General features: G+C 42.0%; 1 protein-coding gene across 6 annotated transcripts in view; it reads left to right on the top strand.

The window, feature by feature from the left end:
• slc25a13 (solute carrier family 25 member 13) overlaps positions 1-12,285 on the top strand; it is a 55,810-nt gene that overhangs the window by 30,289 nt on the left and 13,236 nt on the right. For all 6 annotated transcript variants that reach the window (XM_076879483.1, XM_004547905.5, XM_076879485.1 and 3 more), the window contains 5 exons: positions 748-832; positions 3,502-3,586; positions 6,222-6,380; positions 8,677-8,729; positions 10,226-10,306. In XM_076879483.1, coding sequence (XP_076735598.1) covers positions 748-832; positions 3,502-3,586; positions 6,222-6,380; positions 8,677-8,729; positions 10,226-10,306 — 463 coding nt within the window. The remainder of the gene's footprint in view (positions 1-747; positions 833-3,501; positions 3,587-6,221; positions 6,381-8,676; positions 8,730-10,225; positions 10,307-12,285) is intronic.

Below are 12,285 nucleotides of genomic sequence, written 5' to 3'. Positions count from 1 at the left end.
TTTTGCCCCGGGGTCCATACCTCAGAGAGACGAACACTCTGTCAAATTTCTCTGCAGTGGATCAAAAGAGTCAGACCTGTATCCAGTGCCAGGGAATCTTCTTTCAGTCTGAACCTAAACCAAACTCCCATTTATTCTAAAGAAAAAAAAAAGAGGAGCAGTTTCAGTCCCTGTAATCCGTGGCACAAAACAACTGTATATGTCTCACATTCCCCCACTTCCTTTGCATCTGCCTCGCGGCCCGACCAGTACGCTCATAATTTCTAACCCCGGCCTGAGAAACCACCTGATTATTATTTCTGGGCAATGGGATACTTTAATAGCCCAGTAGCTCCACTCCCCTTGATTGGAGATGTGAGAGATAATAGTCCCAATATACAGACGAGATGGGGAGGGGGGGGATTTGGCGTTCCCAGTTCCCTGAGCCTGGGAATTCTGTGACCGTCAAAGAGATGCAATAGAGAGACATGAAAAGATTAAATATCTTTGTTATACTTGGATGAAGTGATAAAGGAAGCATGAGTCATCACTTTCTATTGGTCGGTTATCCAACGCTGTCATGCCAAGCACAGGTCTGGATTTGTGAATGCCACAATATTTTCATCTGAAACGATGTTGTCTTTAAACTCTGAGTAACTTCAGACCGATGGGTTTCCTTGAGCTCGGTGATACATGGGTGGATTGTTATAATCCTCTGAGAGTTACTTGAACCTTCTCACTCTCTGTCTCTTTCTCTGTCTCCACCAGACGTGTTGGTTTAGCGGACATTGAGAAGATTGCTCCGCTGGAGGAAGGCGCCCTGCCCTACAACTTGGCTGAAGTCCAGAGACAGGTAGAGAATATGAAGACTTGTTGATGTGTTTGGTTTCCTCTTCCACACTGGCAGCTCCTTTCCCTTTTGATACATTCTCTTAGGCTAAATGTGACTGCAAAGATAAAGAAGATTTACAATTTTAGGTTAATGATAGCTCCTGCATGTAAATAATCCACCAAAACAAGCATAGAAGTGAAATGCAGGAGTAACAGATCCAACTAAGTTTAGTCAGGTATAAAAATGGAAAGTTGGCCAGTACTCATCAGTCCTACTCCCTTTCAGTTGTTCCCACCAAGTTTTAAGTAATTTCCCATCATTGAATTGAACCTTAAAAGACTTTCTTCAGAGAAAACACTGCTTTGCCTCTCCCTGGCGTGCGGTTGACATCTTGAAAAACAAACGCACAAAAATCAAGAAATCCATGGAAACAAAGACAAGCAGAGCCATCCTCAAGAGCTAATGAATGTCAAACATACTTCATGTTGACTATAGTAGCTGGATAATAAGAGCAATTTGTAACAAAGAAAATCAAGAAGGACGTACAGATGGATGAGCAGAAGACAGTTTTCTTTCTCCAGCTGTTTGGTCAGGGCTGTGTTGCCTGGTGGGTTCCAGCACTACAGTAGAGGCTTGGCCAGGCCATACTGGAGCAGGCTTGGGCCAAAGGGGAGAAAGCAAAGGGGCCCAGCACTGCACAGACGCCAGTCCCACCACAATGAGCCACTTTAGGCCCTTGTGGTTTGGACTCAGGGGCTGGCCCTCAGTTTACTGGAGCGCTCTCTCCTCATCTTTGCTACTTCTTTCCCCATTTCTTTTTTTTTCTTCTTTAAATCTACTCCCTCCCTCTCTCTCATACATGTTTGAGTTGTTCTCTCTTTATATCCTGTTAACTTGTTTCCTCTTTCTCCATTAAACATGCTGACAGTATTGAAACGTTTAATCATTTCTCATGAAGTAGAAGAGCAGGATATGTGAAGGGAGCATGGGTACAGTTTGACAGGTGGACGTGTTCCAGCTGAGACTCCCCCACCTCTTCCATTCTCACTGCGCATGCGCACACACACACACACACACACACACACACACACGCACAAACGCAAAGCTACAACCCTACAAAAGCAGCCACCCCCCAAACAGGGTCTAGTGGTCAGGGCTCAGGAGACCAGCCAAAGCAACAGGTGCCTCAGGTGAATGGGGGAGTGTGGCTGTTACCATTCCTCTGTTCTTTGCATGGTGAAGTGATAATGATCACAAAGGTCTTTTTCAGGTGGCACTGAATACACCTTTGTGATTCAAGTTAATCTAAGGGAGTAACAGACTTGTTAAGATATGTTAAGAGATCATATGTTGATCTGATGATCATACCTTTTTATGTATACTCATATATGCATACTGTTTGGGGGGGGGGTTGTTATTTTTTGAGTCAAGGTAGACTTTGGAAGACATTTGGATGGGATATGTAATATACAGTGTTCCCTCGTTTATCACAGGTGTTACGTTCTAAAAATAACCCGCAATAGGTGAAATCCGCAAAGTAGCAAACTGTATTTTTTACAATTATTATAGATGTTTTAAGGCTATTAAACCCCTCACTACACACTTTATACACTTTTCTCAGACAGGCATCAACATTTTCACAAGTTTCTCTTATGTATGATAGAATGAAACCAAAGATCATACCCTGTTTTCAGATCCAGAAGATGGGAATAGAGCAGCAATGTGTGTTTTTATTTCCAGGTATGGTTTTAGTGCATTGGGATCATTATCATGCTGAAAAATGAAGCCGTGCTAATTTGGGTTGCCACTGATTTTCAGTCCAGTTCTTGTGTAATTCGGCATATTTAAATTTTAAAAAAGGAAAGAAAATATATGTTGTTACAAGCTGCTAAAGATACAATTTAAAATTGGTTCTTTGCTAAGTTATCTGTTATGTGTGGACACAGCACCAGCTCATGCTCACAGATAGGTGCCTTTTTTGTATTTGATTGATCCATAGGTCAGAGTTTAGCGGCTTAACAAACACAAAAGATTCCTCTGAAAAATGTCAGGTACAAGGCCTGGACTGAAAATGAGTGAAAAAGCAACAATTGTCCAAAGAAAAACTTTTGAGAGCCCGGAGAACTATAGCTAAAAGAACTTTAAAAATTACAAGAAAGTCCCAATGGAAACAAAATGGAACAAAATCAAGGGTGACTTTTCCTCAAGACTTTTGCGCAGCATGACATCAGTTCAACAAATTATGCTTGGCAAGTAATTTTTTTGATAATCATGCTTGTAATTTTATTTGTTTAAAGCTAAACATCCTCCAGTTAAAGTTTGACAAGTTTTTCACCTTTATCATAATCTAAACAATTAATATCAGAAAAATACAAAAACATTATTAGGATGAGACTTAATATCTTTGATTAGAATTAATGACGTTCTGCTCATCCATTTCTATTTCTCCTGAGCATTATTTTATTAAATGAATGTTGTACTGTATACAAATGTAACTGTGCTAGACTGTCAGACGGATTTACTAGCGTTGGATTCTGGGTGGAAATAGGTGCGTGGCATACAGGGTTTTACAAGAATCAGGATTAAAGTGTGCTGTCCTGTCAGGTGTATGTACTGCAAGCTCTCATCTTCAGCTCCTGTCTCACGTCCTTACTAACGTCTTAATTGTCTCTTCTCCTGCGCACGGGCAGCACTCGGGCAGCGACGGCTCCCGCCCCATCCTTATCCAGGTGGCAGAGTCGATCTACAGATTCGCTCTTGGCTCAGTAGCAGGGGGTAAGAGTCACGCCCCATTGGCTCCCTACATACCTTCACCCCACCACCCACCCATCCATCCACCTACCTGCTTGCCTGCCTACCTACCACCCCCCGCCCTGTGCTGTCCTCATAAGAAAAGGGTGAGAGAGAATGGACAATGGCCCCTCTATTGCCCTTTCCTTACAAGAGCAACAGTCACTCTCCTGCTTAAAGAGAAGTGTTCCCTCTCTTCCTTGTTCTCGCTCAGTCTCTGTCTCCTACACTCGCTCAGTCTAGCTCTGTCCTGTCTCATGCCTCTCTGGGTGCCATGGGAAAACCCTCTTGTGTGTTCTTTTGTACCTTTGTGAGTGATGAGAAGACAGACGTGACGGTGGGGGTGAAGGGTGGTGCCCAGGTCTTGTGTTTGGCTCCAGACACCCCACTGTTTTTCCTCCTCCCTTCCTTCATTCCTCCCTTCTCCTCCTCCTCCTTTCCCAAGGGAGACAGCTTAATAAGGAGGTATGGGTCCATCATCCCTTCTTCTTCTTTCTCGGTCTCTCTCTAATTAAGCCTGTCGCCTTGGGTCGGTTCTTTTTGTTTGTGTCCGCGTGACAGGCTGAAGACACTACAACTCACAACACATCTTTATTAACATTATTCCCAAAGACTTCCCCTTCCTCCTCCTCCTCCTCCGTCTCTGCTCTTAAAGGGTCATTTCACACAAATTACCAAAACATTTTTTCCACCTTTCTATAGTGGGATCTGACAGTGCAGGTAGTTTTTGTTTTGTTCTTTTAATCCCCCCCCCCAATAATAAAAATGAGCAGAGTCGGTACTGAAAAAGATTTTTGTCGGCTTTATTAAATTGCTAAGTGAAATATAACGTTTGATAGTGAGATTTTGATTACTGATATAAGCCACAACTTCTTTATAAGATCACCTGTTCCACTCTTTTGTGCACAACTTTCAGTTATGACATGACATTTATTTAAACACTATCATTAAGATTAAAACATGATATTTGTTAAGTCAAGCAAGTCTTTTCTAGTCTGTTTTACAGCGAGCCTTTTATGAATTCATTTATGAACTTCCCTCCAGTCTTCCAAGCTCACTGGTGATTGAGACAATTTTGCTTAAAAAATTTGTATGCACCACTTAATCTTTTTGTATACATGTATGAGGCTCTGCGTGTTCTTTACTGAGATTATTTTAGAGACTATGCTGTTAAAACAGATCACAGGTCTTTCTACTTAATAATTACTGTAGTCTCAATGAAAGCCACTATATTTTTGTACTTGGAAACAAACTAGTCTGTGTCTGTAGTTACACTTTGTACAAGTTATTCCTCATGAGTTATATAAACATATGTTAGCCTATGTGTGTAGCACTTTATCAGTGTTTCCTTTTGATGTTGTGAAACACAGGAAAGGGTTACAGATGCTGGTTAAGGTAAGTAAAGTGGGGAAAAATATTGTATTGCAACTCTTGAGACTATTACCAATATACTAGAACCAAAAATTAAAAACATATATATTAAAAGATGCAGGTGGTCTACACAGTGCTGCAAATGCACTCACCGGCTACATCATTTGGGTACACCTAGCAAGTACTGCGTTGTCCCCCTTTTTGCTTTCAAAACTGCCTTAATTCTTCATGGCACAGATTCAGCAAGCTGCTGCAAACATTCCTCAGAGATTTTGACATGACAGCATCACACAGTTGCTGTTCATGATGTGGATCTTCTGTTCCCCTCACATCGTAAAAGTGCCCTATTGGATTGAGGTGGATGGGGAGGCCGTGCTCAACTGGTACTAAAGGGGCCCAAAGTGTGCCAAGAAAATGTCCCCCAGACTATTAAACCACCACCAGCACCCTGAAATATTACAACACGTCAGGATTGATCCATGGTGTCATGTTGTTTACAGCAAATTCTAAATCCAACATCTAAATGCTACAGCAGAAATCGAGACTTATTGGAGCCGGCAACACTTTTCCAATCTTCTATTGTCCAACTTTGATGAGCCTGTGTGAATTCCTCTCCTTTGCTCACAGAATCGATACCTGGTGTGGTCTTCTGCTCCTGCAGTCCATCTGCTTCAAGGCTGGACATGTTGTGCATTCAGAGATGCTCTTCTGCATAACTTGTTTGTTACTGTTACCTATCAGCAGTCTCGCCATTCTCCTATTACCTCTGGTATCAACAAGGCATTTTAGTTCATAGAACTGCCACTCACTAGAGATTTTCTCATTTTCTGACCATTCTCTGTAAACACTAGAGATCCACTTTAACAATTCCAATTTGTGAAACACTCTGACCAGCACGTCCGGCATCAACACCCATGCTACACTCAAAGTCAGTTAAATCACCTTCCTTCCCCATTCACCAAGTCTGTGTACAGGATTAAATTCTTCTCATGTTTGCATTAATGTATTAACATTCGAACAGGTGTACCTAATGAAGTGGTCGGTGAGTGTAAATACATAATTCCTTATTGTCTTGGAATATGTGCCATGGAATAATAGGTATTGTGGATGATCGTGATAGCATGTTATTGTGAGTCACTCAGTTTTCCATGGGGAGAGAAACAGTAGTGGTCATAAGACCTACTGTAAATAAAAAATCTGTTTCATAAAAACACTCAGCATCTAAATAAACGTGTCTCGCTCTCTGCAGCTGTGGGTGCAACAGCAGTGTACCCCATTGATCTGGTGAAGACACGCATGCAGAACCAGAGGAGCAGCGGGTCACTGGTGGGAGAGCTCATGTACAAGAACAGCTTCGACTGCTTCAAGAAGGTGGTGCGCTACGAGGGCTTCTTCGGACTTTACCGAGGTCAGCATACATGTAGAGAACACGCGAACCTCCAGTGTTATTTATTCATACTCGACATATACACAAACAAAGACACGAACTTAATATTGAACCAAAGTTACAGAAATCCTGAGAGTTTGAAACTAAATGTTGAGAAGGTTTCTGACAGAAGCTGTGGGGGTGAGTCAGATGTTAAAGGCTACAGACTATAAAAGATGGCATGACACAGTGGTTATTGGACTCGACATTTTAAAGCCTCAAAGTTAGCATTTTGACCCCCGTTTTTCTTTTAGAGCCAGAAGTTAGCATATTTGGATGATTTCTTTGATGACAATAAACATCCATGAACTACTGTAAGTACTGAAAGTGTAATAGACCAAAAAAATATCAAAACCTCACAAAAATGATCCTGACATTCACATACCGACACACTCTGATGGCTGCGTTGGGGGGGGCGCAGGGTTCAGTATTTTATGCAGACTAGAGGAGTCGGGATTAATCCAACACCGACCTGCACTGTGCAACATTCATCCCAAATCTGGTTTTTATTGTTTTGTTCATGTGTTTTAATACTGTTAAGGTGGGTATTTTTTCATGCAAGTCTATGAAGATTGACTTGTTTTTGGAGCCAGCTGGAAATTACAATTTTTGGCTTCATTTTTCATCTCAGGAAGTTGCTCCTTTGTTGAGAATCTCTCATATGCATTCACTAAAATGTATCACAGGCACTTTCCACATAACTTTTATCAGTATTTTAAATAAAACTTTATGTGGTTTTAACAAACAGCTCTTTACATTTAGTCAACACTAAAGTAAATCGAATCCTTCCTCAAAACTATAGGTTTTCAGGGAAAACAACTCACTGGCGGTCAAATCTACAAAACAGGTTTTTAAAGTAAAGGAGGGGCTGAGATGAGGGAGTACAAAGAAGAATCGAGTAGTAGGAACAATGAAAGAGAAGGGAATCGAGAGAAGATGAGAGAAGAAAAGTGTAGGGTGGACAGGAGGGCGGTGTGAGTTCACCTCTCTGTTGACCTGGCTTCTTTGAAGTGATTACCGGCTGGCTGGGGACTTTCAGAGCAGCACAATGAACGTCACACGCAAAGCCACATACCTTGAGGCCTGTGTCACGATGTAGTGATGTCGCACGTCTAGACCTACACACCGGTGCAAACACATTACAGACACACAAGTATGTAGGCATGCAGGGGACTACTTGGGCATGCAGGTACGTACATACCAGGGCACGACACCAGTAATGACTACCTGCCCTGCCTTCAGAAACTGCGGTTAGAGTGTCTGCATTGTTGGGGTCAGATTAAAGGAGGATTGAAAAGAGGTCTCCTGGAATGACGGTGGGGCTTTAAAAAAGAAATCCTACGATTTTGATTGACAGAACTAGGTTTCGTGAGAGGAAACTTGAATGCTTGAATTTCTGTGGGAAACAAAGGCTATGAAGAGTGAAGTGACAGACGCAGACAGGTCTGGCTCCAGGTAGAAGGCGAGACAGGTATCCTGGCACCTAAACTGTAGTTATGTAATGTAAGTTGAAAGGGCCATCTCTGTTGAAACATTCTTCAGAAGGAAGAGAAGGGAATTAACGGCCCAAAACTGCTTTACGATGCGATGCTGGGACAGCACACGAAAGAAACACGATGGCAAGACCAAATATTCAATAACAAACCTGTTGTGTATATTCTGTTTTCATGAACACATGTCTGCTGATTTTTCTCTTTTTCAGGCTAGCCAAAACTTGCAACTTCCAAATTGGGTATATGATTGTGTGTGTGGTTGTTTGTGTGTGTATGTTTGGCCTCACTACACACAAAGGACTCGATTATGAAGTGCGAGTGCTACTTTGAACAAATGGTTGAGCGTGAGTGATTCGTGCCTTGGGACTGGGTAGGGGGCCAAGTTTCATTGTGCTCCGTTGTGATTATTTTTGTTTATTTTTACCCGACTCTGGGTTGTAATTGAGGTCTGCGTAAACTTTTGGTGGCTTTGATTGCTACACTGCCCTTTTTTTCCTATTCTGGGAAGCAGTTTCGCTCACTTCATTTTCTCTTTGCCCCTTCATCCTCTTCTCTCTATCTCGCTGTCTTTTTTCTACTCTGATGTCCCCACACTCCACATCAATAGATTTCATTAGCTTCTGGGGGATCTTGCACGGTCGGGCGCATGCAGCGGGAAGCCACACATTGATGTGGAACGTGGGGAAGTGGTATATGTATATATATATGTATGTGTGTGTGTGTGTGAGAGTGGGGGTACCACGGCAGTCTTTTTTTCTAATCATCTTGTCGTTTCCTAATGATAGGTCTGGTACCACAGCTACTGGGTGTGGCGCCCGAGAAAGCCATAAAGCTCACAGTAAGTAACTGTGTTAGAGCCCGTGCAGACACATGCACTCAGATTCACTCAGGCAGAGATTCACGAGGGTCTTTAATCCCTTTAAATTATTGTATGAGTTTTAGATTGTTTTATGAAGCAAACAATTAGATAAATAGTTACAAACACAGCTACTTCCTTAACCTTCCTGTTTTTCTGCATTTGTAAACTGTCAGTCAGAGGAGCATTTACAGCATGCAGTGTAACATTTGTGGTACGCTAAGTGGCATACACCATCATTGAAGCATGTGTCAGTACATTTAGGTCCATAAGTATTTGGAGAGTGAGACACTTTCTGTACACGATCACGGTGGATTTCAAATCAAGCAAGATGTAAAAAGTACAGACATTCGGCTTTAATTCAAGGATTTTAACGAAATGTTGTTTAAACTGTTCAGGAATTGCAGTCATTTTTATACATACTCCTCATTTTCAGAAGTTGAAAAGTAACTGGAGAAGTTTCACTGTTTCAGATTTTATTTACAAATCAGTTGACTGACAAGGACTAGTTGAGGTCTGCTCCCTCAATATTTCATGACAAATTAAGTAGAGTTGATTAGGGATAGGTATCGTTTAGGTTCTATCCGATACCGGTGCCAAATCGGTACTTTTGAAACGGTGCCGGTGCTCAAACCGGTGCTTAAAGAATGGAGAACACAAAATTGGTCCACAAACCTCTCATGTTCAGCTGTTTTCTTTGTAAAAAGATAACAATGTTAGCCTTTTCTGCAGCTATGGGGCATATATGGTATCACTCTTGGCTGGAAGCAGTGCTTAAACAATGGAAAAAACACAAACTTTGTCCAAAAACCTCTCATGTTTAACTGTTTTCCACTTTTTCTTTGGTCATTTTAGCCTTTTTGGCCAGGGTGAAGGGAGTATCTGCCATCAAACAAGAAGACAGCCGCATGTAGCTATGATGATGTTTGCTAGTTCACCTTACATGCATTAATGTAATAACGGTACCCATCCCTAGAGTTGATTTCAAGTGTTGAACTTGTATTTGGTAGTAGTTCACTAAAACACCCAGTATGAGGTCCAAAGAGGGAGGGAGGCCATCATTATGTTAAAAAAGCTCATAGTCCAAAGCATAAGATATCGTCTATAAAACACGATGAAGGCAATGTTGTGGCATGGCCATTGGAGTCGGTCACTTGTGTTGACAGATGAAGTGACTGCTGATAGAAGCAGCAGGATGAATGGTGAAGTGTACAGGGCGGTACTCTCTGCTCAAGTTCAGCCAAACGCTGCAAAACTGATCAGTTAATCCAAAAAAATGGTTAATTTTTGGATTAACCCTATGAATTAAAGCTGAAAGTCAGGACTTTTATTACATGTTGACTGTTTGATTTATAAACCACTGTGGTCATGTATAGAGGCAACTTGACAAACTCATTGTCACCGTCTAAAAACATATGGCTACAACTGTGTCCGCTGATTATTGCTTATGTTCTAAACCATACATTTTGTGTCTCTAGGTGAATGATTTTGTGCGTGGAAAGACCAGACAGAAGGATGGTACAGTCCCGCTTGCCGCTGAGATTCTGGCTGGTGGATGTGTAAGTTTATAGACAGCTGTTACATTTGTTGTATTTCTATGTGAGAACGCCTTTGTTTGTTGGTTAAGTGAAGGTCAGATGCAACTGCTTGTACAGATTTTGGGTGTTTTATCAAGGAGCTGTTTGAGCTTTGGTAGCTCACCTGGGAATGTGCACACACCATGTGATACAGCCTTTGAACATATCAAAAACTATTAAAAGCTGCCATCTGATGCCTCAGCTGACCATTTTGCACATCCAATTAGCAATTTGCATATAGTTGCTTTAGTCTGCTTACAGCTGCTTTGCATCCCACATCGACCATAGCTCATTCTTTTATGATCTGACTAAATCGCTGCCACTGATGCCTGCTCTTTTCTGTACTGACTCTTTTTTTCGTTGCTGTTGCAGAAATAAAAACACACGAAAGAGCTTTTTACTCCCTTTTTACTGAAAAGACACAAAAGGCCGAGTCATTTTTAAGAAAATATTATGAGCATAATCAAATACAGTCAAATTACATATTTCGGTGTGCACCCTCTGCCTTTCCAGAGTGCACTGTGTTGGAGTGATGCTGCACAGCACTCAGGCAGTGTGTGCAGTATTGAGTCGGCATGCATGTCTTAACTATGCTGACAGTTGAGCAGACAGACATGGACTTGTTTTGGAGTCCAGGGGTTGCTATTTGTTGATGGAACCTGTACACTCGAAAGAGCAAACACACACACACTGTGCATGCTCAGAGAGGTGTGTGTGCATGAGGAGTACTACAAGCACACACACACACACAAAGATTGACAGCTGCTGATACCTGAGTCCCCCCTTACTCAGTTTGTTACCTGCTCCCCCTCCAATCATGGGTTTTGATCACTGACCTGTCAAAGTCTAACCCCTGCCCCACCCTACTTACCCCCCAATGCATGTACACACACACACACACACACACACACACACACACTCTTTCTTACACACACACTCGGTCCTACAAGGCTGGCAGCTTTAGCCAGGCCAAATGAAAGAAGGTCTTTCATTGAACCCTCTTTTGATGTCGATCACTAAAGCAAAGTATTTCAGGATACACAAGTCATTATGGGTTTAGCTCCACTCAGGCACATTCAATTGACCTTATTAGTTCTGGGAATATGTTTAAGAAATGTTATGGCACACTACATTTGCTGTAACTTACATTCTGGATGGCGATTTTCTTTTGTGAGAGAGAGAAATGGAAAACATACAGCAAAGTAAATATACTTAGGACATGCTCTGTGGTGTCCTGGGTGTGAAGAATAGTGGCTGCCTTTAAAAAATAATAATAATAATAATAACTCGTATGAATTTAAAAGCAGAACCATAAAAGTCGCAGAGAGAGGGGAGGAGGATAAATGTAGAGGAGAGGAGTGTGGATGGATGGATTTTTCCTCTTTTCCTCCGTGAGCCGTCGTGACAGCTCCTTTCATCCTGGCTGAGGCCCCGGTGTTAGTGCTGGCACTGCACTCTGCCTGCCACTTTATCTACACACATGCACACTCACACACACAGACACTTACACACACATGTATGGCTATCTTTATGAGGACCAGTTGCCTTCCCTAGCCCCTTATGCTAACCTTAACAAATCAGTTCGTTACCCCAACTTTAACATAGCGCTGAACCTAATCTTAACCCTAAAAAACGAGTCCAAACCCTCAAACTTTTCTTTGAAGAGGGGTGAAAAAGTGTCCTCACTTTTCCGTTTTGCCCTCACACACACACACGCTCTCACACTCACACACAGACGTCAAACCTCCCTGAACCCTGTTTTAGCGAGGCTCCAGCCACAGCACATGAAATCTGTTTATATCATTTGGTAGCTGTGAAAGTGTTGGTTTGGACCACGATGTCGGCCTCAGATTCACAGTCTGTAAAGATGAAAAAAAGGAGAAGCGAGAAAGAAAAAGAGAAGATATGTTTGCTTTCTGCGTAGAAAACTTTTCATATGTCAGTATCTTTATCTTTATCTG

The sequence above is a fragment of the Maylandia zebra genome, linkage group LG22 (assembly GCF_041146795.1).
Source record: "Maylandia zebra isolate NMK-2024a linkage group LG22, Mzebra_GT3a, whole genome shotgun sequence".
NCBI classification, from domain to species: Eukaryota; Metazoa; Chordata; class Actinopteri; order Cichliformes; family Cichlidae; genus Maylandia; species Maylandia zebra.
The sequence above is the reverse complement of the archived record's forward strand: the minus strand, read 5'-3'. Positions and strand labels throughout refer to the sequence as shown.